Source organism: Furipterus horrens, unplaced genomic scaffold (assembly GCF_987537825.1).
Source record: "Furipterus horrens unplaced genomic scaffold, mFurHor1.1.pri manual_scaffold_15, whole genome shotgun sequence".
Taxonomy (NCBI): Eukaryota; Metazoa; Chordata; class Mammalia; order Chiroptera; family Furipteridae; genus Furipterus; species Furipterus horrens.
In genome coordinates this window covers 9017663-9042496 of record NW_028327185.1, presented here as the reverse complement: position 1 = coordinate 9042496, position 24834 = coordinate 9017663, and the positions used below count along the sequence as shown (strand labels likewise).

The following is a 24834-nucleotide window of genomic DNA, read 5'->3' as shown; positions in this document are numbered from 1 at the left end:
ACTCTACAGGGAGTGCTGCAGAAATGAACACGGGAATAATCTTTAGTATACACCCTCACTGCATGGTTTTCTGCTTCGAGGGAGATCCCACAGGAGTTGAAGGGACCAAATGGAATAAGACGATATTGACGGGGCCATGTGAACAGAATTTTAATAGTACTTGCACATATATTTAGGATCTCAATGAACTCTCACCCTTTCCGAGGAGACCGTTTTTTCATTATTCCCATTGGAAGGAAAAGCCTGACGCTCAGCCTCTCTATGGCCACCCTGCTAATGATGGGAGAAACTGGAATTAAAATCTAGCTTCCCTTGCTCTCGAGTACTCCCTATATTAGCCCTTTAAACTCCAATGTTTGCCCGCCTCTCCGATTCCAAGCGCACACTTGAAGCCTCCGCTGGGAACTGCTGGGCCTGTTTTTATTCCACGCACTGGCTCGTAGCCAGCTGAAGGGAAGAGGTCTCGTTCTCACTGAGGCAGTTCCAGGGCATCACAGTCAGTCTGCGAGAGGCGTGAACACAAGCCCGGGGACTTCTTCATAAATACTAGGATGCTGGACAACCTTGGGTAAGCCATGGGGAGCCAAGGTGAAAGGTTTTTTGCGTAAGAATCGAAGAGTTTAAGCATGTGTCCATAGAAGCTATGAGAATCCATGAAGCAGAGAGCTGTTGTGCATATGGTATCATGGCAATATTGGCCAACCGGTTGGCGTCATAGATAGTTAAATATAGAGTCGGTAACTGCCTAAACGCATGTTGGATACCAGCTGTGTCAGTCGGTCAGGATTCTCCAGAAAAACAGAATCCAAGTGATTTATTTCAAGGGACTGGCTCATGCAATTGTGGGGTTGCCAAGCCCCCAAATCTGCAGGGCAGGTCAGCAGACTGGAAACATGGGCAGGATTTGATGCTGCCGCCTTGAGGCTGAATTCCTTTCATTCTGAGCAATCTCAGTTTTTCTCTTAAGGCCTTTCAGTTGACTGGAGGAGGCCCATCCACATTATTGGGAGCCATCTCCTTTACTTAAAATCAACTGACTTCCTGTTGACTACATCCACAGACTCTCTGCAGTGAGACAGAGAGAAACACTTGATTAAATAACTGGGTACTAGATCCTAGCTAAGCTGACTCATAAAGCTAACCGCCACATCAGCCAAGGAGGAGAAATCAGTATTTCAATCAATTGCCTAAAATTAGCATGAATAAGGTATATAAAGTTTTAAGAGCTACCTTTCTTACAGTTAGGTGATGAGGAAGTAGTTTCTCCCACCATCAACACATTCTTGGGGGCCATCTTGCTGTCGGTGAAACTAATTTTTTTTCCCAAGACAACCAAAAATCATCATGAAATACTCCTCTTAGGACACAGTTCCTACAGACTGTTCCTCAGTCCTGAACAGAATTTTGTTCCTACCAGTTTGCTCCAATTTATACAACAGAAGGTAGCCATGAAGGTGAAATCAATGTGCCAGGGAAACAGCACCCACTTCAAGAGATGTGTTGGGGGCCCTTCCTCTTCTTTTCCTCACAATAAATACTGCCCACCCCAATTAAATTCAGGTCGATAGAGCCAAGTTACTACCGCTCACCCATCTTTGCCAACATAAACGGGGCCATACAATACAAGAACGATTTTCTCTAAAGAGCATTCACCATTTTTTTGCCTCTTTCGCCTGAAAATCTGATGGCTGTGTTTGCTAGCTTTTGGCACACCTGCATCAAAAGTGCCTGAGAATAAAAATGGTTAAAGATGGGGTGAGTTTCATCTTGCTGGAGGTATAAAAAATAATTATATCTTGTGGTTGGAGGTGGTGCAGTTTGGCAGAGGACAGAAACTGCTACGGGAATAATTGAAGGGCATCATCACCAACAAGCCTGCAGAGATGAAAAGACCCAAACAATTCTTGACAGGCTGCTGCTCCTTCAGGGAAAGATATTCACATGATTTATAAATGGAGACAAAGAGGGGGAGCCTTTGTGCATTTGCCAGAGAGCTTCTCTGATCACTTTGGACTTTCTGAATTTCCACTGTAAAGGTTAACGTTACGCGACTTCAGCATTAGAAAGAAAAATAATAAAATTAACTTACTTACATTTACCTATGTGACACACAATGAAATGTGGTGATACCCTGAAACCTCAAGAACCAGAAAATCATTTACATTTAGTTTATTGATTCAAAAGACTTTTCCTTCCATAATTTGCTTAATTGGGGGTATTTTGGGCTTGGTGAGGATTTAGGGCTTAAATATGGCTGGGAGAGGAAGTTAGTTGCCCCTTTTCCAATACATCGTTGGATCTTAGAAGTTTCCAGATAGAGGTGGGCAACACTTTTTGTCCACATACTGTTTAGCATCTATAAATATACAAAAGGCAGAGCTGCCTTCTCCAAGTTCAAAGATATAAAAATGAGGTAGAATGGACCGGGATGATAATGGTCCAGACTAGGTGGCATGGAAGAATCCTCAAGTCCCAAGAGGAAACCCACCATAAAAGATCGAGAGTCTGGACTGGGGACAAGAATGATAGCATTGTCTAGATGGTTGCTGGGGAGTATCAGTTCTGATTACGAACACGGCTAACGGTAGAATCCCTTCCTACGGGGTCACCTCGATACTATGATCGTGCTTGGGGAAAACTGGCTGTGAATCTGTGAGTAAGAGCGTTGTTAACACTCGAGAGTTGTATTTCCTTGAAGCCTTTTTCTTTTCTGGAGGGGATGCTCATGGCTAATATTACAGAGGAGTGTTTCTCTGGTCCATAGAAGACCCACCTGGGCCAATCAGCAAGAGGGAAACCATGGGACCTGACCTTGGTGGCCAAGGAAACAGGCACTAAGTCTGCAGGAGGTGGCTCAGCCCCAACCCAACACAGACTTGCGCTGAGGTAAGGCAACACTCCAGCCCGCCTAAAGCATTGTGATTCTTGGACGAGTACCTGCATCCTTATGAATATTCAGGAATATATATATATATATATATATATTTAAGTATAGTTATCCGTGCTGAGTCAAAAATCGCCCCAATATAGCAGCTTAAAACAACAGACATTCATTACGTCGCGGGTCCTGTGAGTCGGGAACCCAAGAGGGGCGTACCTGGGAGGGGCGACCTCAGTCTCCTGGGTGGCGGGGGCTCTTGCTGGCGGAGCTGCGGTACCAGGCAGCTGGGGGAAGAGCATCTCAAACCGCTGGCAATGTCCAAACCCGCTCCTGCACAAAGGCTCCCACGGACCCTGAAGCCATACATCCCGGGCACGCTGAGGCCGAGACTGGGCGGAGCGGGGCTCCCATAAATGAATGACACCCGGGAGGCCTGGCTCCTGGAGAGGCCCGGGCCCCAGCAGCAGCAGCACTGACTAGGGAACTCCTGTTGCTGCGTTTGCAGCCCCAGGATCAGGCTGCGTTTGGAATGGGCTCCCCCAAAGCGGTGGATACCCAGGCGGTTAGGCCGCGCCCGGGCACCGGACGCCTGGAGGGCGCCAGCTGCCCGAGGCCTCCGGGAAGCGTGCGCACTGCCCTGGCGTGTGTGGCGGTGGTTCAGGGTCACCAGAAATCGGCCCCAGTTCAAAGGCCTTGAGAGGCCTGGTCACCGGTGCGGACTCTTGGGGGACCCAAAGTCTCAATGATTCCAAGGCGCAGTGTAACCAATGGCGCCTACTGCCCAGGAAGGCAGACCCGGGGGCACCTTGGGAGCGAGCCCGGGGCGGGGCAAGGCGGCGCTGGGCTGGGTGCCTCTGAGAGGAGACACCTGGGGTCCCGATATCAGAGGCCCCTGCTCCCCGAGCCAGCTGCAGAAGAGCGTACTGCGCATGCGGGTTCAGCAGCTCTCTGGTCCTGGGGGGTAGGGAGGGAGAGGTAGGGTGGACCCCCGACAGGCAGCGACCCTGTTCTGGGCCAGGACCCCCTTCAAGAGGGGCAGAGTCCCTACCACGGACTCCGGGGAGAAACCAGGCCCGCGCTGCACAAAGGCTCGGGGTCCCCGCGTAGCCAGATATCAAGGGAACTGGGAAGTCTTGCTTGCGGGGACCTACCAGTCCTGCAAGGAGTCACCTGGGAGCCCTAGTTCCTGGATGAGCCTGGGTCCCCATCAGCAGCATTTCCCAATCAGCAGGGACTTTGGCCACCTTTGTTTGCAGCCTCAGTATCAGATCATGGTGTGAGGATTGGGGGCGTGTCTGCCACCCAGCAGACTATCCAGGTAGCTAAAAATCCTACATAGCGAAAGTTCATGAAAAAGACCTAACAGTCTCTATAGTCAATTCACTCCTTTCAAGACCATCTCCCCATACAGACATTTCCAAACCAGCTGGAGCACTTGCTACCCCGGACACCTGGCTCCCCCCTATTATCTTGCAGACTAATGATAGCTGTTGGATCTTTGAAGAAAATACCAGTTTCTGTTCTATATGATAATAGCGTTGTGCCTTAAATAGACGTAGACATCCTTTAATTCAAAGGGGCTCTTGTAATTAAAGGGAGGAGAGAGGCAGAGGACGGTCTGACTCGCATGCGGTCGATTTAATGGACGTTTTCTGCCACCTACTGGACATTCTAGGGTGTCCTATGCCAAAGTCATGTTGGTGATCACAGTACCTGGGTGGCAGGGGCTCAGTACGGAACGGTGAGGACTCTCCTTATTTTCATTTACAAAAACCTTGGGAGTATTGCCACCTTCACACCAAGTACCTGGACATGGATGTTTTTAAGTGACCCTTTTCAGAAGGTCAAATATTTCCCACAATGTGCTTGAATTCTTATGAGCACCTCTATTATTTCTTAAACACCCCAAATCTAGTTTATCAAGAATTGTTACTAAGTATATAATGCAATTAACAGATTGCGACATCTCCCTAACTTTTCAATATTAGTGTGCCTCGGGGCTCAGGGATTGGATCTCTTCTGTGTGTGTGTGTGTGTGTGTGTGTGTTTTAATTTAGTGCCTCAATGATCTTATTTATGGCTCTGAATACCATCTACACACACAGTAATATCTGACATTTTAATCTCCAGGTCAGACTTTCCTCCTGCATCTCAGATTCATAGATTCTACTGTCTACTCAGCGCTCCTCTCGGATGTCTAATGGACAGGTCAATGCCAGCACGTCTAAGTCTTTGCTCAACTTGAAGGGTGCGCTCCTTCCTGTAGCCCCGCCTTTGCATACACCCTCACATCTGCTCCTCCGGCTGTCTTCTCATGTCAATAAGCAGCAACTCGATACCTCCAGTTGCTCAGACCAAGAACATTGGCAGTCATGTCATCTCTCATGGCACCTCCTACAAAACCCATCGGGAGATTCTCTCGGCTCTTTCCGGAATGCTAATACCACTGCTGCCGCACCGCAGCTGACCTGGTCTAAGTAAGCCACCGTCTCCCTCCTAGGTGATCAAACCTGCTGCACCCAGAGGTGTTAACTGAAATCAGATGGTGTCACTCCTCTGCCTCACCTGTCCAGTGGGTTCCCGCCTCTCCCGGAGGAAAAGCCCAAGTCCCTGCGGTGGCCTGCAAGGCTGTCCATCTGGCCCCCAACACTGCTGACCTCCTCTTGGACCACCCACTCCGCACTCATGATCCCAGCCACAGGCTCTCCCCCAGCGGGCAGGGCTCCTCTCTGGGCTGGTCTTTCTTCCCTCCCTTCCTTCAGGTCTTTATAACCCCAATGGTCTGTTTTGAGCTCCTCTATCGCGGCAGCTTCCCAGTCCCTTCACCACCACCGCCACCACACTGCCACGTCCTACCTCCACGGCTTGTCTCGTCCCCTTGGCACGGACCACCATGGGACACATGCTGTTTCCCTCTTGTTGTCCGTCTCCCTCTTCCCTCCCCTCCCCCGCCCCACCCTCCGGCCCGAGTGGGAGGGGTTTTACCTGTGCGCTCCTACAACACCTGACACCTAGCTGGAACTCAATGTTTGATTAATAAATGAATCATACGTGTAGCTCATTTTACTGGTGTGGGGGATACTAGAGACTAGATTAGAAACATAAGAACAGACTTGTAATTTTACTTTCTGAGGTTAAAATGACTACCTTTAACATATTTCTCATCACGTTTATACACTAATCATTTCATTTTAATTGGCCCCTTCACTGAAACATAGCATTATAATCTGTATCAACAAAATAACATACTAGTTCTAGATCTTAGCACATAACTTCAGGGTGGTTATACAAATTCCTAGAGTTCTTGTGGTTTCCACTCATAAAAAAATGTTTCAGATGAACCAGGTTAAAATGCAGCAAGGAAGCGACCTAAGAGCTCCCCAGCACAGCTCACCTGGGCCACCACTGGCTGGCCCCCCTCCCTGCTTCCACCCCGGGCGCTTCCCCAGGTGGTCTAAGCATCAAGCCTCCGGGGGCAGCCATGGGCCATCCAAGGCCCCACAGAACAGTCTGTATTCACTAACAATGACATTGCCCTTACTTCTATGCACATATTAAAAGAGGTAAGAAGTGCAGTCTTTTCTAAAGCGTGATTACTCTGGAGAACAAGGAAATAATTTCTGAATATGGTTTCATTTCTATTTATATAGCATTGAAAATGCCACCTCGGGTCTCCAAAATACAGTCTTCTATTGTACTGTACAGCAGTAAGCTCTCCAGCTAGCTCACCACAGTACACAACACTGTATCGTATGGGTCAATACTAGGGAGGTGTACAGACCCGTCGAAATCCTGCTTTGAATTAAAAGGTGATAAGTCCAATAAACATAAACAGAGACCCAACAGGTCAAGGCACGCTATTTAATGAATTCACGTAGCATAAAACTACTAACACAAATGTATGTCATTTTCAAATGTTACTGTGAAAAATTATGATTTTGTATGGTATTAACTGTTACTGGCTTAATAAATGTAAAAGTATTTATAGAAAAGCAAATAAAAATGCCAATGAAATTGTTATTTTATTTTCGTAAATAAAAAGTTCATTATACAACTTTTAGCAGAACACTGTCATTATCCCCATTGTGAAGTGTATGCAATAGTTAACACAAAATTACCTCTCTATACCAGAGAAGGAAAACTCTGACTCCAAAAAACCTCCGCTGCCTTGCGGCATACCTCTTCAGGGGAAAGGCTAAGGGAGTAAACCCCGACAGAAAATCCGGAGCCGGAGTCCCTAAGGCGGTTTGACGTTGTAGTCAACACCGGCAACTCCTGCGGCGCACCTGAAGCCAAGCTGTATTGACTCCGTCTTTCCCTTGGACCCTTCAGCTGCGAAGAGAGGGGGGGTCTGCTGCATGGGCAACAGCAGACCCTCCATATCACCCCGCCCAGGCTCTGTAGCTTCAGCTTCACTGGAGAGGACACTCCAGCGTCATCGCAAGATGTCGATTCAACATGGGAGGAGACAGATACCGTGTCACTCCCGAGTCGGACTGCACAGCCATTCTCGGCGGTGCAGATAGACTCTTAAGAAGCTACACCATCGTCTCTCGAGACGGACGGCTGCCGACGACGACCTCTCTATACACCCTTCATGCAACTATTTCTGACCTTTCCCAAATTTCCAACACTATTTCAGACTATGATAAATAAAGGGCTATTTTAGTCACAAACTGTCACCTTTGCTGAGTCAACAGATTATTTAACTGCTTCTGTCAGTTGCCAATTATGGATTAAAATACCGTATTTACTGCCATTTTACAGAAGCTGAGAGTATGTTTTCATTCCATTTCTGTATATATGATGTAAATGTGGACATTTGGTAACCCGGTTAATAAGCACCAGAACTAAGATAAATAGATCCTACGGCCTGTAAGACGCTGGCATCAAGTACTATTGAGTGTTTTGTCAGTTAATGGCATAGAGCAAACAAATTATTTTGTAATCAAAATGCAGTAAAATTTAATTAAAACACTTTTACTACAGAAAGCAGATGTCTGTTCAGTTATTACTCCACTTATCCTGGAAACTGCAGGTTCAAAAATAGTTTTACAGCAAGGAGTACTTCCATGTATTATTTTTGGTAGCATTTATTTTTTAAAAACACTGATTCTATGTAGCTTTTTCAAGACTCTAAGTTCTGATGTCAGCAATCATTTATTTAAAAACAACATTGGTTCAGATAGGCATATTCTATTTAATCTTCATAATGAAATGTTTATCCCTATTCCAACACTTCATGCAGACTGTACTTATTTCTCCGAGCTGCTGGGTGGATTCAAGGGTCCATCTGTGTGAGTGTCCAGCGGTGCCTTGCCCGCAGTAAGCTCTCAAATACACTACTCTTACGATCTTTATTAAGCGAGCCAATCCATTTATAATAGGAAAGTTAGCTAACGCTCCAGAAGAATAATCAAAAGAAGATAAACCTACGGATGTATGACTTTCGTTAACGGATTATGCATCTGCTATCTCCCAGCGCTGTGTATACACTAAACTGTTTCAAATAGTAGAGGCTATTTTAAAGATCGTACTGTATGTTTGCTTGATTAAGTTTTCGCTATGGCCTTTGGCCTACACCAATGCAGTTCTGATAGGTGTGTATTAGAAAACCACATAAAAACAAGTACACTGAAATCAGGTAATGAAAGCATTTTACTATAACTTCTTTAACAAAGAAGTATTATAAGTTACCAGTGTAATTCAGAACATATCTCCTTTAGGTCTGAAGTTTTTCTTTACATCATGCAACATTTCACTTCTCCCCAAACCTTGCCATTCTGTCTCCTCTCACACAGAAACGTGAGCTGTTACAAAGTTCTGTCCTCTGAGTAAAACATGCATCAGAAAGGGGCTCGTAAAAACGATGTGCGTTTTACTGAGGGTGAAACGAAGGCAGGGCAACCGGGGGGGAATCCTTCAACAGTCCCCACATTCCTATCAACACTGACTCTGGAGTGAACTACAGATCTGAACATCTGTTAAAGGGCTGGGTATAAAAACCTTCTGATCTTTACCTGTAAGGGACTTTTTTCACCGAAAAAGATAACTCAGTTAACAAAATGGTGAAGGGGAAAATGTTAAAAACAGACTCCTGCCCTTTTTCTTGTATCAAATAAAAGGGGGAAAAAAAGGTTTTTTCTGTGAAGGTAGAAAAACATGCCCCAAAACACATAATTCTGGCCCATAATATGTTAACCCATAACATTGCTACTCAGAGTTTATGGGGAAAAAAACACCAACTCTCAAATACCCTCTTCAGAGACAGAATAACATCTGTCACATGTTTCCTGGTTAAAAAGGAGTGTAGAAGCAGAGCAGAAAACCTCTCCAGTATATTAAAAATCTAGACCTAAACTGAAGGCAGATTCCCTCTGAGTGTATGAAATTATTCTACAGGCTTCAGAGAAATCACTCTGGGAGTGTGAACTGAAGGTCCGTGGTTTATCTCATCTTCCAGTAGAGAAACCTTAGTGCACATTTTAGGAGATGGAGCACCCAGTGTCCTTCTGAGGTTTGACATCTGGTTCTTTCATGGGTTTCACTACTTCTTCTGGTCTGGGTTTGGTCTAGAGAGAGAAAAATGCGATGTAAGACCATCAGCTAAGATTTGGAAAACAAACACTAGATCTTCCCGTTTCTGACTTTTAAAAGCTGCTACATTAACTTATATAACATTGACATGAACAAAGCTGTCCCAAAAGCTACGCCTCCATTCCATTTCAGACTCACTGGAAAGCAACATATCCACGAGGATGAAAATCTACGGGCAGACACCAGTCAAGCTAATGCTGCCCTCACTCCTTCTGGGGAAGGAGAAACCGAGTGACGGATTTATGCGTGAGGAGCCTTCAAGTCTGGAAATAATTCGTGATGGTAACAGGCTACCTCTTAGGGTATCATTCTGGCAGCTGAACAGAATAGGAAGATACTTATTTTAAGGAATAATGGTTTTAGTATGGGTAGGAAATTATATAAAAACACCCAATTCAAGAAAGAATCAATCCCCACCCCCTACAGATCCCTCCCTCTTTTGGAAGTCAAACCCTAACATTTCCCCCTAATTTGTTGTTTGACTTAGTGTAGCAAGGTACTTAAGACATAAATGCATTAAAGCAGTCTTATTTCACCCCCGGATGATTTCATGGAATGTTGAAATTAGATCAAATTCCCAGTTCCCCTGCACTACGCTCAATCAGAAACAGGGAGCATCGCTATAGCAATATCAACACAACAGGGCGCCCTGCTTAGACCTGTTCTCCCACTCTTCTTTTTTTTATTTTATTTTCTTGTTTTTCTATTATAGTTGTCCCATTTTTTCCTCTCCCTCTCTCCTTAAAGGAGGCTCTGACAAATGGGAAAAAAGGCAAGACCATGTGTCGAAAACAAGGTCAATGAGGTAGAAAATCGGAGGACAATGAAGGCCTAGAACTCTTATTCTGGGACAGATGCCACCAAGCCCTGCCGTTAGCCAATTTAACACTTAGAGAAACATATATGTCTACTTATACAGAGAGAAATAGCGAAATGTGAACTCTGAATTCCTTTTAAACGTCTGTGAACGAACGAAAAACCCGATCCCGTACACTGTCGTCCTTGGGCCTTTTGGTGAGGTCGAACGCAGCCAGCGTGTCCCGGGTCCACTGCGCACTTGCCGGGGGAAACTCGAAAGGTACCGGCTCCACGAGGCCATAATTTGCTTTGAGCTCCAGCTGTGGGGCTTCTGTTGGAATTTTCTGAAAGTAACTGCAAAAAGCCATTGAAACAGCAATTTATTCATTTATTCGTGAACTCTCTGACCACCTGTTATGTAAGAAATAGACAATTTAATGATGAACAGGACAGAATATTTTCCTCCCACACGTACAAGGGCTCACAGGTGAGTAGGTGAGGCTGGTCCAGGAACCTCGTCCCCTACGGGCAAGTGTCACTGAGGCTGTGACAGCTGTGGCGTCCCATGAGAACACAAAAGAGGGGCCGTTAACTCAGATTTGGGGTTCCGGGATGCTTTCCCAGGGGGGTGACAGAAGCTAAACCAGGCATGTTTAGGGAGGTGCAGGCACTCAGTACCACATGCAGAATCCAAGGACAAGGACAGAAAGAGGTGAAGGCAGGGACAAGGTGGGGCTAATTCTGCAGTCTGCTGTTGGGAAACTGTTTTTTTCAGAATACATTTGCTACTGGATCTTTATTTAGAATGCCAAAAAAAAAACCCTGATAGAAATGAACTTCACAAAAAAGGCACACAACCTACGGGAAAGAAATTATGAAACCTGGCTGAGGGCCAAAAAGCAGGATCTCACAAAATGAAGAGATGCCACTGCAGCTGCCTGGGAAGGAACCAAATTACCAGGACCACGATTTTATCTTCTCTGCCCTTCACTCTAGTTTTTCCACACTGAGCACATTATTTTCCTATTTCCAATTATTTCATAGTTTTTAAATAGGAACTTTAAAAATCTTTAAAAATACTGTTATCTACCAACCTACACAGGAGGTCATCTACAGCTTGAACATGCTGATTTAATAACAAAACTGAATGACAGAAAATTAGTGTCCCTGCTTTATTGGTGGCTGAAACCAGAGAGAGAGGAACACGCAAAGGGAGTTGCGAAGATACATACATGTGACATACGGAGAAAGAACGGCCGGGAAACAAGGAAACAATCAGGACAGTGGAAGGGGGCTGGCTGTGTGTTAACAATTCAGGTTGAAATGTTAAAATCTGCTTTTATATATCATCATCAGAAACAGAATACAAATTTAAGTCCAACACAAGTAAACGCTATTCCAAATTTAAAGAGATTAATGCTAATCTTAACTGACATTGCCCTCTGCTCTGTGGATCGAAAAGTCACAGGTAGTTACAAAAAAACAAGACAAGAACCCTGCATATCAGTGGACGCAAGCAGCTCAAACCTGTTTTTCCAGAGCCAACTCTATACACTCCTGTGTTATGAATGTTACTAAAATAACACTGAGCCGTACTCACATAAACCCGTTCTCTCGCTGACATTTTTCCAGGGTATTCTTCACAAGATTTCCAAGCGTCCTGAAGAACAGGTGTCCCGAAGGCTTGGCTGTGGGGCCCGGGCCTTTGGTTTCCCCGTACTCTTGGCAGAACGCTTCCGCCTTGGCATAAACTGCCCATGAAAGGGACAAAAGGATTTGAAGACAACTCGTTATTGTTCATTTTCACTAGAAAGGCTTTAAGTCAGAGACGGCAGGGAATCTTGCTGCTCTTTACTGAGGATGGCTGCTCCACCAACAGCAGTGCAGGGGAGGTGGGTCCCCTCGACGGATCCCGGGTTTCTGAAACATTTTTTCTGTTCTCCAACACCTCACTCATTCCCATGCCCTTTCAGGAACTCAGCCAAAATCTCTTTTCACCGTCTCTCCCCTTTATGATAAAACATTTGTTTTTAAAAAGGGAGTTGATACTCTGGCAGGAATACTCACATTTTTCTGCTTCTTGGAGAGACCGGATGGCTTCACCGCATTTATCGCTAGCCAACAAAGTCTGCCCGTGGTAACAGTATGCCTGGTAAAAGACCCAGATTTTTACTCATCCTCTCCCCCGCCGTTGTTTTCTGTGCTCATCAGATAGATCATTGCCCTCGTCCACTGTCCGAGGTACCAATGCGGTCCCTCACATTTACTGCCTTGAATACCCCCATCTCTGTTAGTATCAAGAGTGGAATTATAAAGCCTTTGAGCCAAACTAGCCTTTTAACCATGGGCTTCTAAAACCTGTTTCTAAAATTATGGCACCATGGGAAAAGGAGGGACATCACCATGCTAATGGAGAGGGACTGGGAGGGAGGGCTGAAGTTAGGACTGAACAGGCTGTAAGAGAAATGTGTCAGCCTGAGGTCTTTGAACATCTCCATCAGCATCAGGAGAGCATACACATGGTCTACGCAGTATGCTGAAAACAGCCCATAAGGTAAAGGAAACAAAAATACCTGCCTCAATTTGAAAGATGGTTTTGATAGTCTCTCACAAGATATTCTTACCAACAAAATATATGTGTCTAAATTTGTTTGGTGGGTATAAGAAACAAAAAGTAACTTCCCAAAGAGGGCTTATTAATGGTTCTTCACTAATGCAGGTGATGTACTGCACGGTATCCCTTAAGATTAGAATTAGGAAGTATCTTGGTCAGTGTACAAGATGAAATGAGACAATTTTTATTAAGTATGCAGAAGGTTCCAGCCTAAAAGTGCACTTAAATGAATCAATAACTCCATTGCTAGAATCCAATTCTAAATTCTCCATCACCTCTTCCCCCGCCAAAGGCCAGCTGCACTGACGCCAGGGAACGTTGCTGAGAACGGTCCATTATTTGTAAAGTGTGAATTAAGGCTGGGAGGGGCACGCCTGGCACGCAGGGGCTGGGAGACAGTCGTTTACATGGGTTAGGGTCATAAATACTTACGTAAGCTGTGTAGAAGCACATTTTCAAGAGAAGATATTTTCTCCACTTGGCAGAGTACGCAGGCTCCAAACTGGATAAAGTATGATCTAAAGTTACATTTTAAAAAGCAAAAGATCATTTCACCCTGATTCGCTAGAGGATTTTTAGTTCATGTGTTCAGATGCTAAAAGCAGAATGCCATTCAAGTCTAAAACTTAAGAATTTATGCATTTTTTTTACAAACCTTGCTTTACTTAAAGTGATTTTTCCAATAACTGTATTTTAGTTACATAATAAAATTAGTTAAATACCAGGGACCCTGACGATTTGACAATTAATATAACTTAGGTTTAACATAATGATAAAAACAGATGTAAGAAAGAACTTCAAAGTAAATATGATTTCTACTGTTATCCATTTATTAAAAAATTTATGTAGCAACGCAAAGAGTAGTCTAGTCACCCAAGTTAGAAACACGAAGGACACTCTCCCCATCTTGGAATCTCGCATGAAACACACTCACCACCCGGCCACATCCTTTCCCCTGAGACTGTGACCATTTCTCCCTACGTGCCAAGCAGAGTCAGCGACTCCTCCTTCACCTGGCACACCCATTTCTCATCTTACAACACAGCGACCATTTTAAAATTCAAATCCAATCAAGTCAGATTTGCTGTACAGCTTTTCACGAATCCCAAACATTTACCCAAGAAAGGCCAACCCTCCTGCATAGGCTTGCAAACCAGTTCACGAGCTCACAGGTGCACACTTTCCTAACCTTTCCTCCAAACTCATCTGCATTTTAGTCAAGAGCATCAGCCCAATGGTCCCACAGGAGCTAAGTTCCTTTTTATCTCTGTACAGACTAGAGTGTCCTCCTCTTCCCATATGCTGATGCTTCCTAGCAAACGTAGAGCTTCTATTTATATTCCAAAATAAGGCTAGAACACCATCTTCCTGTAGGAAGCCTCGCTAGCTTGCTTATTTCACCGCTGTAACGCCTTATTTTATGCTATAATGTGTCCATCTCCTTCCCTAGACTGTGAATCTGTTCTACTGATCTTTGTACACCCAGCAACTAAAATAATAACCATCCCATAAACAGACACATATATGCGTTTCCTGAAAAAGTGAACAAAAAGGAAAACAGGCTAATGAGAAGACCGGAGTTCTAGTCCCAGCTTCCCACCTGCTAGCACTTAAATTATGGATCAATTACATCGATCATCCGGATTTCAGTTTCTTGTGTAAGGTCAGTAACTATAAGGTTGTTATAAAAACAAAACCATTTTCAAAAGCAAACCAGCTTTTAAAGATAATTATTGAACATAAGTGGTAAAAAAGTATAGTACTGTCCTTTCCATTAGAAGCTATGTAGCAACATTGAACTATGAACAACTCTTCTATTTTCTTTTAAACAGAAGTTATAAAAATAATGTAGATGTTATTCCAGTTTTGCAAATAATGAGAAGTCTGAGCATCTTTTTGATCTGCTTGTTCCCTATTCAGCCAGGAGGTTAATCTGAAAATCTAAAGACTAATCGTGTAACACCAGAATCATACACTTACCAGCTTTTTGATAGAAATTGGCTGTTTCATAGGCTAGTGCAGCTATGAGCCCAGGAGCGTGTTTCAGTTCGATTGCTCGAGCAATTGTCACTGCGACCAAAATGCAATAAGTTAAGTGAATATATAAAGTCGCTTGCATTCCCTCTAAGATCAGGTATAATAGCAAATAACAGTCCAACAGTCTACCTGGGGTTTTAACACTTTGTTAAAAGTTTTAACATGAAAAGTAAGGGACAGGAAATGCAAACGTAAACAGAAAACACTGAGCCTGTCGGTTTTTATATAAATCACTAGCCAATTACCAGTCAATCAACAGAAAATTACTATAAATAGCATGATGAAGGAGGAAACAAGTATTTTCCGGGCACCGGAGTCTGAAATAAAGCAAAACAAAAGCCTATGAAGTTCCCTTATTGCTTTCACCTAAGTCTTCATTTCTGCCCTGCCATTCAAAGGTGAGGATTTCAAGGCAAGACAGCTAGTGGAAGAAAAGACCTGAGCAAGGCGGAGAGGGACAGGATGAGTGGCAGGTTTAATTTTATGCCGCCAGAAACAGTGTGAAACCAAAATCCTCTTAAAAGGAGCCATTAAATTGGGAGACCTTTTCCTTTTAACTAAAAATGAAGGCAAATGCTAGATAAAATTATTTCTCACTATAAATTTTTCAAAACCTGAAACTCAATTCCAGTTAATTCTGATTTAAAAAAATTTTTTTAATGCCAATACAGACGTTCTTCAAAAAAAACAAAACAAAGAAACTTAACAATACTTAGGATACCTTCTTGAGCTTCAGCCTGACACTGGATAATATAAGCTTCTATGAGTCGTGCTTCTAAATCTCTCCCCTTTTCTGCAGGTGTGAGAAGCTTTGGGATATGACTTTCCTGAAAGAGAAATTTTTAAAAAGCCAAATTAATTTTAACCCAGTGGTAAGAGCTGAAGAAAATGGAAGCTGAGACATTCAGTTTGGGGATTTATCAGAAATTTATGATACTAACAAGAAAGTGTGTCAAAAAGGAATACTAAGCTTACGGAGAATAAAACCTCCTGTATACTAAAACTTTTAAAGCTTTTTAGAAGCTTTTGTAAAAATAAGAAATTCAAGAGCAGAATTTGGGTCCTAACAGATTGGTTAGAAATGCACTGAGAAAACGTTTAACTGAAACAGCAACCAAGTTCCCCTTTGCACGGCAGCCAGCACTGTTCATTCACATTAATAATTGTACTTAATTCAGGGTCACAGCTTTGTAATCCCTGTAAGAAAGCCCAGCACTGGTCTCCAGGAAATGGTGGTTTAATCCGAATGAAGTGGGTGTCATTCTGGTTGGAAATAGATTAATCTTTCCCCCAATTCCCGTATCTTCAGGCAGTTTAATGAAATTAGTGTGTACCGATCGCCCCCTAGTGTTCGCACTGAGATACAGAGAACACACGCAGGAGCTCCGTTCTGCAGACCCAGGACTGCAGCGATGAGAAATGGGAAGGACCAGCAGCTTTTGTGCTGTTTCCCCCCTTTTCAGAAGAGACAGAAGGATAAGCACTGAATTACAACTTGAATTTTCTAATTGTAAAATTCACGAACGACTTTCTAAAATGGAGACATTTACTATTTTCTAATTGGCTGCTTTCACCAACGAGGTACATACTTAAGAAAACCGGAACCCATACTAGTGCATTTTACACAATGAAATAATGTCCCCGCCCCCATGAGATGAACAGAAATTATTCAAGAATTAAGCATCAGAAATATGTTTTATTATTATTTTACCTTTAAATGTTTAAAGATCCCAGCTGCAATTTTTAGGCTTCGATGGACTTCTTTTGCTTCCTCTTCTGTTATGCTGAAAAACAGTGGTTACTTTACTTAAGAGGATAAACCCCATTCCTGTATTAAAACCAGCAACTAATACACTATCATACAACCAAACTAGTCATTTATGTGTCCCACCACTATATTTCTTCCTTTTAGAAAATCGAATATGACATTTAGCAAAGGCACATGAAAAATTTCCAGAAGAGAGACTACAAATGAAATGAGACGCTGTCTGGAGGTTTGGAACAAAGGCCTCTTGGTTCCCCTTCAGATCATCTTCTGCGCACAGACAGCATGAAAACATGCACCCTCTTGAGAAACACAGATACACAGTGCTCACTGCCCTGCTCTGGTGCTAATCACTTAAATGACTTCAGAGACAACTTTGCTTTTGTATTTTCTGGAGAGAATTTTAAAGCAGCACACACAATTTGACTTCACAGTTTTATTTTTTATTTTATTAAATGTATTGGGGAGACACTGGCTAATAAAATCACACGGGTTTCACGTGCACATTTCCATAACCCATCCCCTGCGTACTGTACTGTGCTGTTCAGCACCCAAGCCGGGGCTCCTCCCACCAAGTTCATTGCTAAGTGACTGCAAATCAGTCCCAGGTTCAGACGGGCTGGAGCTGGCAGGGGATTTCACAGTGCTAGGGTCTTCTTTTACTACTGTAACAATGGTATCTCATTTTACTTCACAGTTCTCTGGTCCTTCAAAACATCGTCTGCAAACTTGTAAGACTTAGTATTTCTTTTTCTGTGCACTGCCTGCCCGTCTTTTGCTTACTTTGACTTGTTGGTCTTTTCCTTGTTGACTTGTAAGAGTATACATTATAAAAATAATTTATAATGGGCACTGCACTTTTTTTGAACCATCTGTCATTTTTAAAACCCTGTTTATGGTGCTCTTACATGATCTAATATTCAGCCTTTCCCTTTCCATGGCACAGGGTTTTATTTAGAAAGACCTTCCTCGTGACAAGATTATTTTTCTCCCCTTCTGACACTGGGCTCCACAATTCTAATACTTAAAATACTAAGGTTATGAGGCAACTTTTCACTCACTGGAGTGTTGCTTTTTATCAGTAACCTACACTTTTTAATAACAAAGCTCTGTGTATTGGAAAAATAACACACATGCATGTAAGCCATCCCCTTTTAACTTACTTTTCTTTCCCAGCCAGTCTTGAAGCATATTTCGTGTACCATAAAGCTACATTAAATCCCATGGAAATTAATTCAAAAACAGCATCCTGCTGGGCACTAGAATTATAAACATGATCGTTAATTTCTTTCAAGTTATTAACACATCTCTACATGCGACCCACTGTACATCTAACTCAAAATTACAGAGAACTATATGCTAACTCAAAAATGAAGAAAACAGTCCTTGTGTTCAACACAGATGGGGAGATAAGACACACACAATGAACAATGACTGACTAAACACAATGGCCCAGTAGGCACCCATAATAGTAAGCACGAGACTAGTCGTTGTTCCCAAAGGTTACTGCACACAGAGGAGCTTCAGAAACACAGATTCCTGGGACCTGCCCCCAGAGTCAGAAAGTCTGGGAGGGGAGCAGGATGGGCACTTTTAACAAGTACCCAGTGGTTCTTACCCCACATTTTAAGAAAACGGGATTCAGAGAGATGTTGCAGGCTACACCAATTAAAGAAGGCTTAACGGTGTTTATAGAATGAACTGTGCCTTGAAAGAGGGCTCCAGGGGAAGTGATGGTGTTAAAGCATAAAAAAGTGTAAAAATTCCTCTGAGAGCAGAGACTCAACTATCTTGACTGTAGCAGACGGTTTGTAAAAAGAAATTGAGGAACGGAGGGCCAAAAGTCAAGCTGAAAAGAAGCTGAAGAGGATTTGGAATGCTAAGCCAATCAACATACTACAAAGAAAAAAGGTCTTTATATCTTGTTTCCTTCAGATCCTATTACTAAATATGACACAGAGATGGCAAGAGCTTATTAAGCAAATAAGATAATACTAATTTTAATCACTATGCTTTTGCTAAGACCCTGGAAATTCCTTACATTCTCATTTATCTCAAATGATGAAGAAAACAGAATACCCATATCTTATACACACAATATTAGGATAAATAATTACCCAAAGAGAAGAAACTAGAATCATGATTCTACTTTGTTGCCTACATCTTAAAAGGAATGGAGACATGGAAACTTTTTAGATTAAAAACAAATTTAAAAATATTGTATTTTTACTCAATAGAATATATTAGGTGTTTAGGCAGTATTTTTCAAATTAATTTCCTCATAAGAGAAAATGCTGATTAGATCTTTATTTCATTTCTTCAAATACAGGGATTACGAGTTAACCACTGGCTAACCAGTATAGTTAGGAAAATGGCTTCGATTTAGTACTGTTCGCACTGCTTACCTTGGAACCTGTCCTTGTAACGTATCAGTCCACTTAAAATTTTGAATATATCGTAACTTACTTTCTTGGCTAGATTCATCCAGTGAATTTATGAAGCCTATAAAAAGGTATAAAACATTTCAGTCTTAGAAGCAGTATCAAATATTCTATTTACATCAACTTTTCAGACTTTTCCAGGTACCTGGATAAAACTCCTCGCCACCCCCCCTTCTGTACCTCACACCTTCTCCTAAGGGAACATGACATACGTACACATTTAATTTTCAAAACATCAGAGAGACCACTTATCACCTTTACACTCTCACATTTCTGAACCTCAAGCTCACCGAAGAATGTAGCCTAAAAGACTGTTCGAATTTGAAAGGTCCAAGAATTAAACGGGAGCTTCTGCATAGCTGTCTGTTAAAAACGCCGAAGCTGGTAAAAACAACTGACCTTGTAAAAGTGAAAAATACGAGTCTGCCGCACTCTTCATCGCTTCTGGGTTACAGCTCCCGTCGGTGAACAGTTCCAGCAGCCGCGCTCGGGCCGACCTCAGGTCGCTGCGGGGAGACAGAGTCAGGTTAGGGAAGCTGTTCCAACGACCTGATGCAGGTGGGGCTTAAACGTTGCAGGTGTGCGTTTTAACACACATGAGCGCATACACACACACACACACACACACACACACCCATCTACAGTATTACCAAGCACAAAGCAATAAATTTAATTAGGGCTGACACTGGAGGTAACTGAAATTCCTACTAACAACTGTTTTAAAAGTTATATTGAAATAAACTCCGTCCAATTAAAGGGGCAAATCATGGATATAACATGTAATAAAAATATACAGCAGGTTTTAATTTAAAAAATTAAACAAGCGCACTTATGATGGAAGAAATTAATAATGAATAAACTGAGCAGTTCAGAATAAAATTTCAAAAAATGGAATTGAACATGTATGTGCATGATTTTAGTTATCTTCTTGAAATTTCAAAATCTGACATGATGTCAACATATATTTAAGTAAAAAACCATATTTAAAAAGTAAATTTATATTCTATAATGCAATATACACATAAAGAATACGTAAAAACGTTTGGCCACTAGTCATTTTATCACATCTCCCTTCTTTTACTTCTCTGCAGCAATAAATGTTGCAGATCCACTGTTTCCTTTGAAATTCTTTTCTCTCGACTCCAGTAACTCCAAGTTTTCCAGGTTCTCCTCTTATCTCTAAAGGTTCCTGCTACATATCTTTTCCACGTCCGCTTCTTACTCCCACCACCGGAAACGTTCCGTCTCTGGCTTTCCCCTTTTCCCTCTTCTGAGGTCTCATTCTATCGGGACACCTTTATATCCAACCCTAGATCTACATCCTCAGCTCTGAGTCTGACCTCAGAAGGCAGCGTGCTTAGTGAGAGTTCCAGAAATCCCATTACACTGACCATGACTGAAGACACCAGGTATAAATAACTACAGAAAGGCTGCATTTAAATTGTAGGCACCAAGAGAGGAGGGGTGAAAACCCAGAACTCAGTAGGTGCCTAGGACAAAGCCCGTACTCACATTTCGTTGTTGAGTAAAAGAATACAAACTTTTCAACTATCTTTAGATACAGAAGGGCTGTACTGTAGTAGTGCTGTTTAGGTGGGAGCACAGACTTATTCTTGAATGGTCAAGATGGAGTGTTTATTCATTGGTACTAGCTCTAAGGAGGCTTATTCCAAGAAATAATACACTAACAACTATACGTCTGGCCAAAAATGGGATGGGCTACTTTATGAATGTGTCATTGTCAAGCTATTTAACTAGAAGCCGGGAAGAAGTAATTCCTCAACTGGGAGAACATTTGAATTCTTAAGGCCTATTTTAGACTCAAATAGTTTGCTAGCTCTTTCCAGGTAGGTACTCAATCATCAGCAACCCAAGCTACAGTCATCTTAAAATTAAATAATTTGAGGACTATATACCTTAGAAATATCTGGTTTAGGCTATTCACTTTATAGATGAGTAATCAGACCCAAAGAAGTTAAGAGACCTGCCCAACGCTACAGATAAAACAGAATCTGAGATCAGGGTTGGCAAACTATAACCTGTTACTTGCCTTTGTATGGCCCACAGCTTATTTTTTGTAAAAATGAACAAGGAAGAATATGCAACAGTGACTGTAAGTAGCCCGCAGGGCGTACAATATTTACTACTTAGTCCTTTAAAGACAAAGCTTGCCAACAGCTGGTCTAGATTAATAAGCCAGTCTTCCTACTTTTTGCTCTAACTACTTCTTTCCACTAAAAAGCAGCAACTATCTTGATTCTCCTTTACTGGTACCATCAATATCTTGATCACCTAGGTTCTATATCTCACATAGAATGAATTCTTTTCAATTTCCCAGAGCAACTCAGTCAATCTGGCCAGTTGACTCCTCCGGTGAAATATCTCTTGTTCCAGTCAAACTGCACTAGAACAAAGGTTTTCCTGATAGAAGTGACTTAACTTCTCCCTTCTTACTATCTAAATCAGGAATCAGCAAACTCTTCCTGTAAAGGGTCTGAAAGTAAATACCTGAAGGTTTCTGGGTCGTGAAGTCTCTACTGGAACTAATTAGCTGTGCTGGGGCAGAGGAAAGAAGGCCAAGGTGGCAGCAGACAGCATGGAAGTGAATGGGATGAAGTGGCTGTGTTCCCATGAAGCTGTATCTATAAAACCAAGCACGGGGCCAAACCTCCTGAATGAACATAGTTTCCCAACACCTCATCTAAGCTATACTCTTTATTCAAACTCCTTTCTCCTATATGAACACTCTGAGGGCTATTCAGGTCCTAGTGTCAGAACGCAATGAATTTATTATCCAGCCAATTAATAATACCCATATCCAGATTTATGGAGTCTTTTATACTATTATAATATATATAATAGCTTAACTCTTTTATTGTGACTGCTTTAGCCTCTCTGAGACTCACTGATCTAAAAACTAAGGACCTTGGCCTGATGCCTTCCCATGTTTAAGTAACCTATAATTTAACACTTCATGTCATTTATAAGGTTGTAAAGAGTCTAAGGTTAGGGACAATGTGTTACATATTTCTGCACTGCCCATGGGACCGAAATAAGTACCTTGTATCCAAGCGTGGCTCAATCAATACTTGTTGAAATTGACTAAAAGTTACCTGCAAACTTTTGAAGCAGCAGGACCTGTAACTACATCATAGTAGTTAAAAGAAACAGGAGCTGTGGCTTTTAATGGGTTCCTGTGAAACCAATGTGTCATTTTTCTCCAGACGCTTCCTATAAACAAAAAAAGAAATATATACAAGTTAAACAATGTAAATAGTATAAAAAGGATTATTTTTAAAATAACATTTTACTACAGGATACATACATTTTTAATAATATTTAATGCATACATATATCAATAAAACGCTTTAGTGCTTAAGTCCATCTTGTTTTGTCTATTTATAGTAGTCTATGTTTAGATCAGACGTACTCAAGGACATTTGCCCACAAAAACTGTAATGTTAAATATAGTGAAGCAGTCATGTTTAAACCTTAATGGACCTAGAAGTCACCTGGAAGGGGGGCTCTTATTAAAATGTAAGTTCTAATTCAACAGCCTGGGGTGGATCTGAACTGCTGATGCTGCTGGTCCCCAAACTACACTTTTGAGTAGCAAAGCACTAGACTTTGGCTGGACAACTGCAAGTGAGAAGGCCACAGGGACAGAGAAATGTAATTTCCGAAAGATGTTCAAATGGTGTCGTTATTTAGATCGCTAAGGTGATCTGAGAGAAAGAAGATTTAAATTAATTATATTTCCCACATGATTCTGCTGGCATCAACTGACTGGCTATAGCATGTGTTTGGTAATAAATATACGTTCCAACAATAGCTAATAAGAATCAATATTTTCATGATTAAAAAACGATAGTTGACTGGCAACTTCTACACCTAAAACCAAAAAAAATGTGAAAAACTACATAAGTAAAATGCCAACGAAAAAAAGAAATTAAGTTCCATACCTTTAAGGTTAAAAAAATTAAAAAATGGAGTATGTCACTTGCCTAAAAGTCCTTGAAGGTAGATAGTGCAGATTTTACTGGAAAGTCTAGCTGAAAGCTTAAACATGGCAATTAGGTTCCAGGAAGTAATATATAAGAAATTCTGATAAGATTTAATTAACTTGAAAGCATAATGCTGTTGGTCCACTTTTCATAACAGGGAAAATACCGTGGGCTGGGCAAGGTATGAAATACTTGCCTTTAGCCCCTCCCTTCCGCTATTTAATTATTCATGACAAATCCGGTTTGGGAGAGCAGCGATATTTAATGAAGAGAAAAATGCATTGTGTTCTCAATGAGAAACGGGACAAGCTCATTTAACAAGTCCTTTTAAAAACATACATATACTCTTCTAAACATCATCCATGCAAACCACCTTTATAACCTACGTAAACCAATGCGAGCACCTAAGCGCATGTAAATCAAGCCTCCTAGAGAAAACAGCACACAATACATCTGATCTTGCGGCAGCAAATTTCCTACAAATACTCTTTTAAGGCGGCCTCTCGCTTCCTAGATGAGACGATCTGAAGTTCGGTCCATCTCTGTACTGTGTTCTCTGCTCCATCTTCCCTTTTCTGGGACCCCGCACTCCCGTGCCCAGGAATTCGGGGAGCAGGAGAGCGGGACGCCACACCCACCGGCAGGTGCGAGGGTACCTTTCGAGACACCAGTACCACCGCCGGATCGAGGCTGCCACCTAACCCGCCTCCACAGGGGGACTCGATCCCTGGAAGGGTCCCCCACTGCGGAGCCCCCGGGTCCCCGACCTGAGCGGCGCCCCGAGCTCGGAGCGCCCACTTCCTGTTTACCACCGGCCTCTTCCTCCCGTGCCCGTCCCGTGCCAGGCGGCGGGCAGCTACCTGCGCAGGCGCCCGCCGCAGGGCGCCCCTCTTTCCCTGCAGGCATTTTTGCGGGAGGCCGATACTATCCACCCGGGCGGGACCGGCCGGCGATCGCCAAACCAACCCCTATTTAGCTAGAACCCCTATTTAGCTAGAACCCCTATTTAGCTAGAACCCCTCGATGCCGGCGGAGACGAGGGCAAAGGGATCCCGCGAATCTAACTGTTAATACTATTGATTCGCGGGACCAAATGGATTTTTTCTCTTCCTTTGGTGCCAAGGTATCAAAAGGAGACTTTTGGGGACCACTGTCCTGAAGTCGACGGAGACGGTGTAAAAGGCGCATAAAAGGGCTTGGGAGCCCGTGTCTTGGGGCTCCAGGGAAGCGACAAGGACAGGGATATCACCGGGAGACGACCACCCTCTCGGCATACTCACCGGATTGCTCGGAGTCTGGACGGCAGTCCTCCGAAGGGGAGAAAGGCAGCGTCCGGGTCGGCAAGAGAAAGGGAGGGAGGCGGGGACCGGCTACTGAGCTCGAGCGACGCGGAACGGGGCCTGCGCCGAGCCGGGGTCACGTGACCCGGCGGCCATGACAGCTGCCGAGGCGGCCCTGCTGGCCGCTGGGGGGCGGGGGCTGCCGCGTGGTCGCAGCCCCTTCCGAACGCTGGGCGCCTGGGCGCTTTCCTAGCCGCTCCGCCCTAGTCTTTCCTGTGGAGCTGCGGTCTCGTCTCCAGGGAGGGAGAGCGGAGGCGGCCCGGCCTCCCGAGCCCAGGAAGCCGCCGCAGGGGCGCGGGCACCCGCGGGGCAGCGGGGCGGCCTCAACCTAACGCGGGGCGGGGCCTCGGGGGCGGG

General features: G+C 43.3%; 1 protein-coding gene and 1 long non-coding RNA gene across 3 annotated transcripts; both read right to left on the bottom strand.

Moving 5' to 3' along the window:
• Positions 1-6884: 6884 nt before the first annotated feature.
• On the bottom strand, positions 6885-8185 carry LOC149992358 (uncharacterized). The gene is made up of 2 exons (XR_016508261.1): positions 7462-8185; positions 6885-6999 (listed from the first exon to the last, which is right to left on the bottom strand). It is a non-coding gene; the product is annotated as an uncharacterized LOC149992358 (long non-coding RNA).
• Positions 8186-9008: 823 nt separating this feature from the next.
• On the bottom strand, positions 9009-24804 carry BROX (BRO1 domain and CAAX motif containing). 2 transcript variants are annotated; one of them, XM_090263301.1, is made up of 13 exons: positions 24418-24804; positions 22247-22364; positions 19533-19639; positions 19098-19194; positions 17856-17951; positions 16639-16711; positions 15649-15754; positions 14871-14960; positions 13323-13408; positions 12344-12425; positions 11877-12027; positions 10471-10630; positions 9009-9453 (listed from the first exon to the last, which is right to left on the bottom strand). In XM_090263301.1, exons 2-13 carry the CDS (start codon positions 22345-22347, stop codon positions 9367-9369), a joined length of 1236 nt encoding a protein of 411 aa, XP_090119427.1. In that variant the 5' UTR covers positions 22348-22364; positions 24418-24804; the 3' UTR covers positions 9009-9366. The 2 variants fall into 2 exon arrangements, with proteins under 2 accessions (XP_090119427.1, XP_090119428.1); XM_090263302.1 differs by lacking the exons at positions 22247-22364; positions 24418-24804 and adding an exon at positions 21642-21769.
• Positions 24805-24834: the final 30 nt, after the last annotated feature.

What these genes read in the sequence shown, in the direction of transcription:
- BROX (XM_090263301.1), bottom strand. Translation starts at nt 22,347, where the DNA reads ATGACACATTGGTTTCACAGGAACCCATTAAAAGCCACAGCTCCTGTT. An exon ending in CAATTTCTATCAAAAAGCTG is followed by an intron (nt 13,409 to 14,870) that starts GTAAGTGTATGA and finishes ATGTAACTTTAG; the next exon opens with ATCATACTTTATCCAGTTTG. An exon ending in CAGCGAGAGAACGGGTTTAT is followed by an intron (nt 10,631 to 11,876) that starts GTGAGTACGGCT and finishes GGCTTTTTGCAG; the next exon opens with TTACTTTCAGAAAATTCCAA.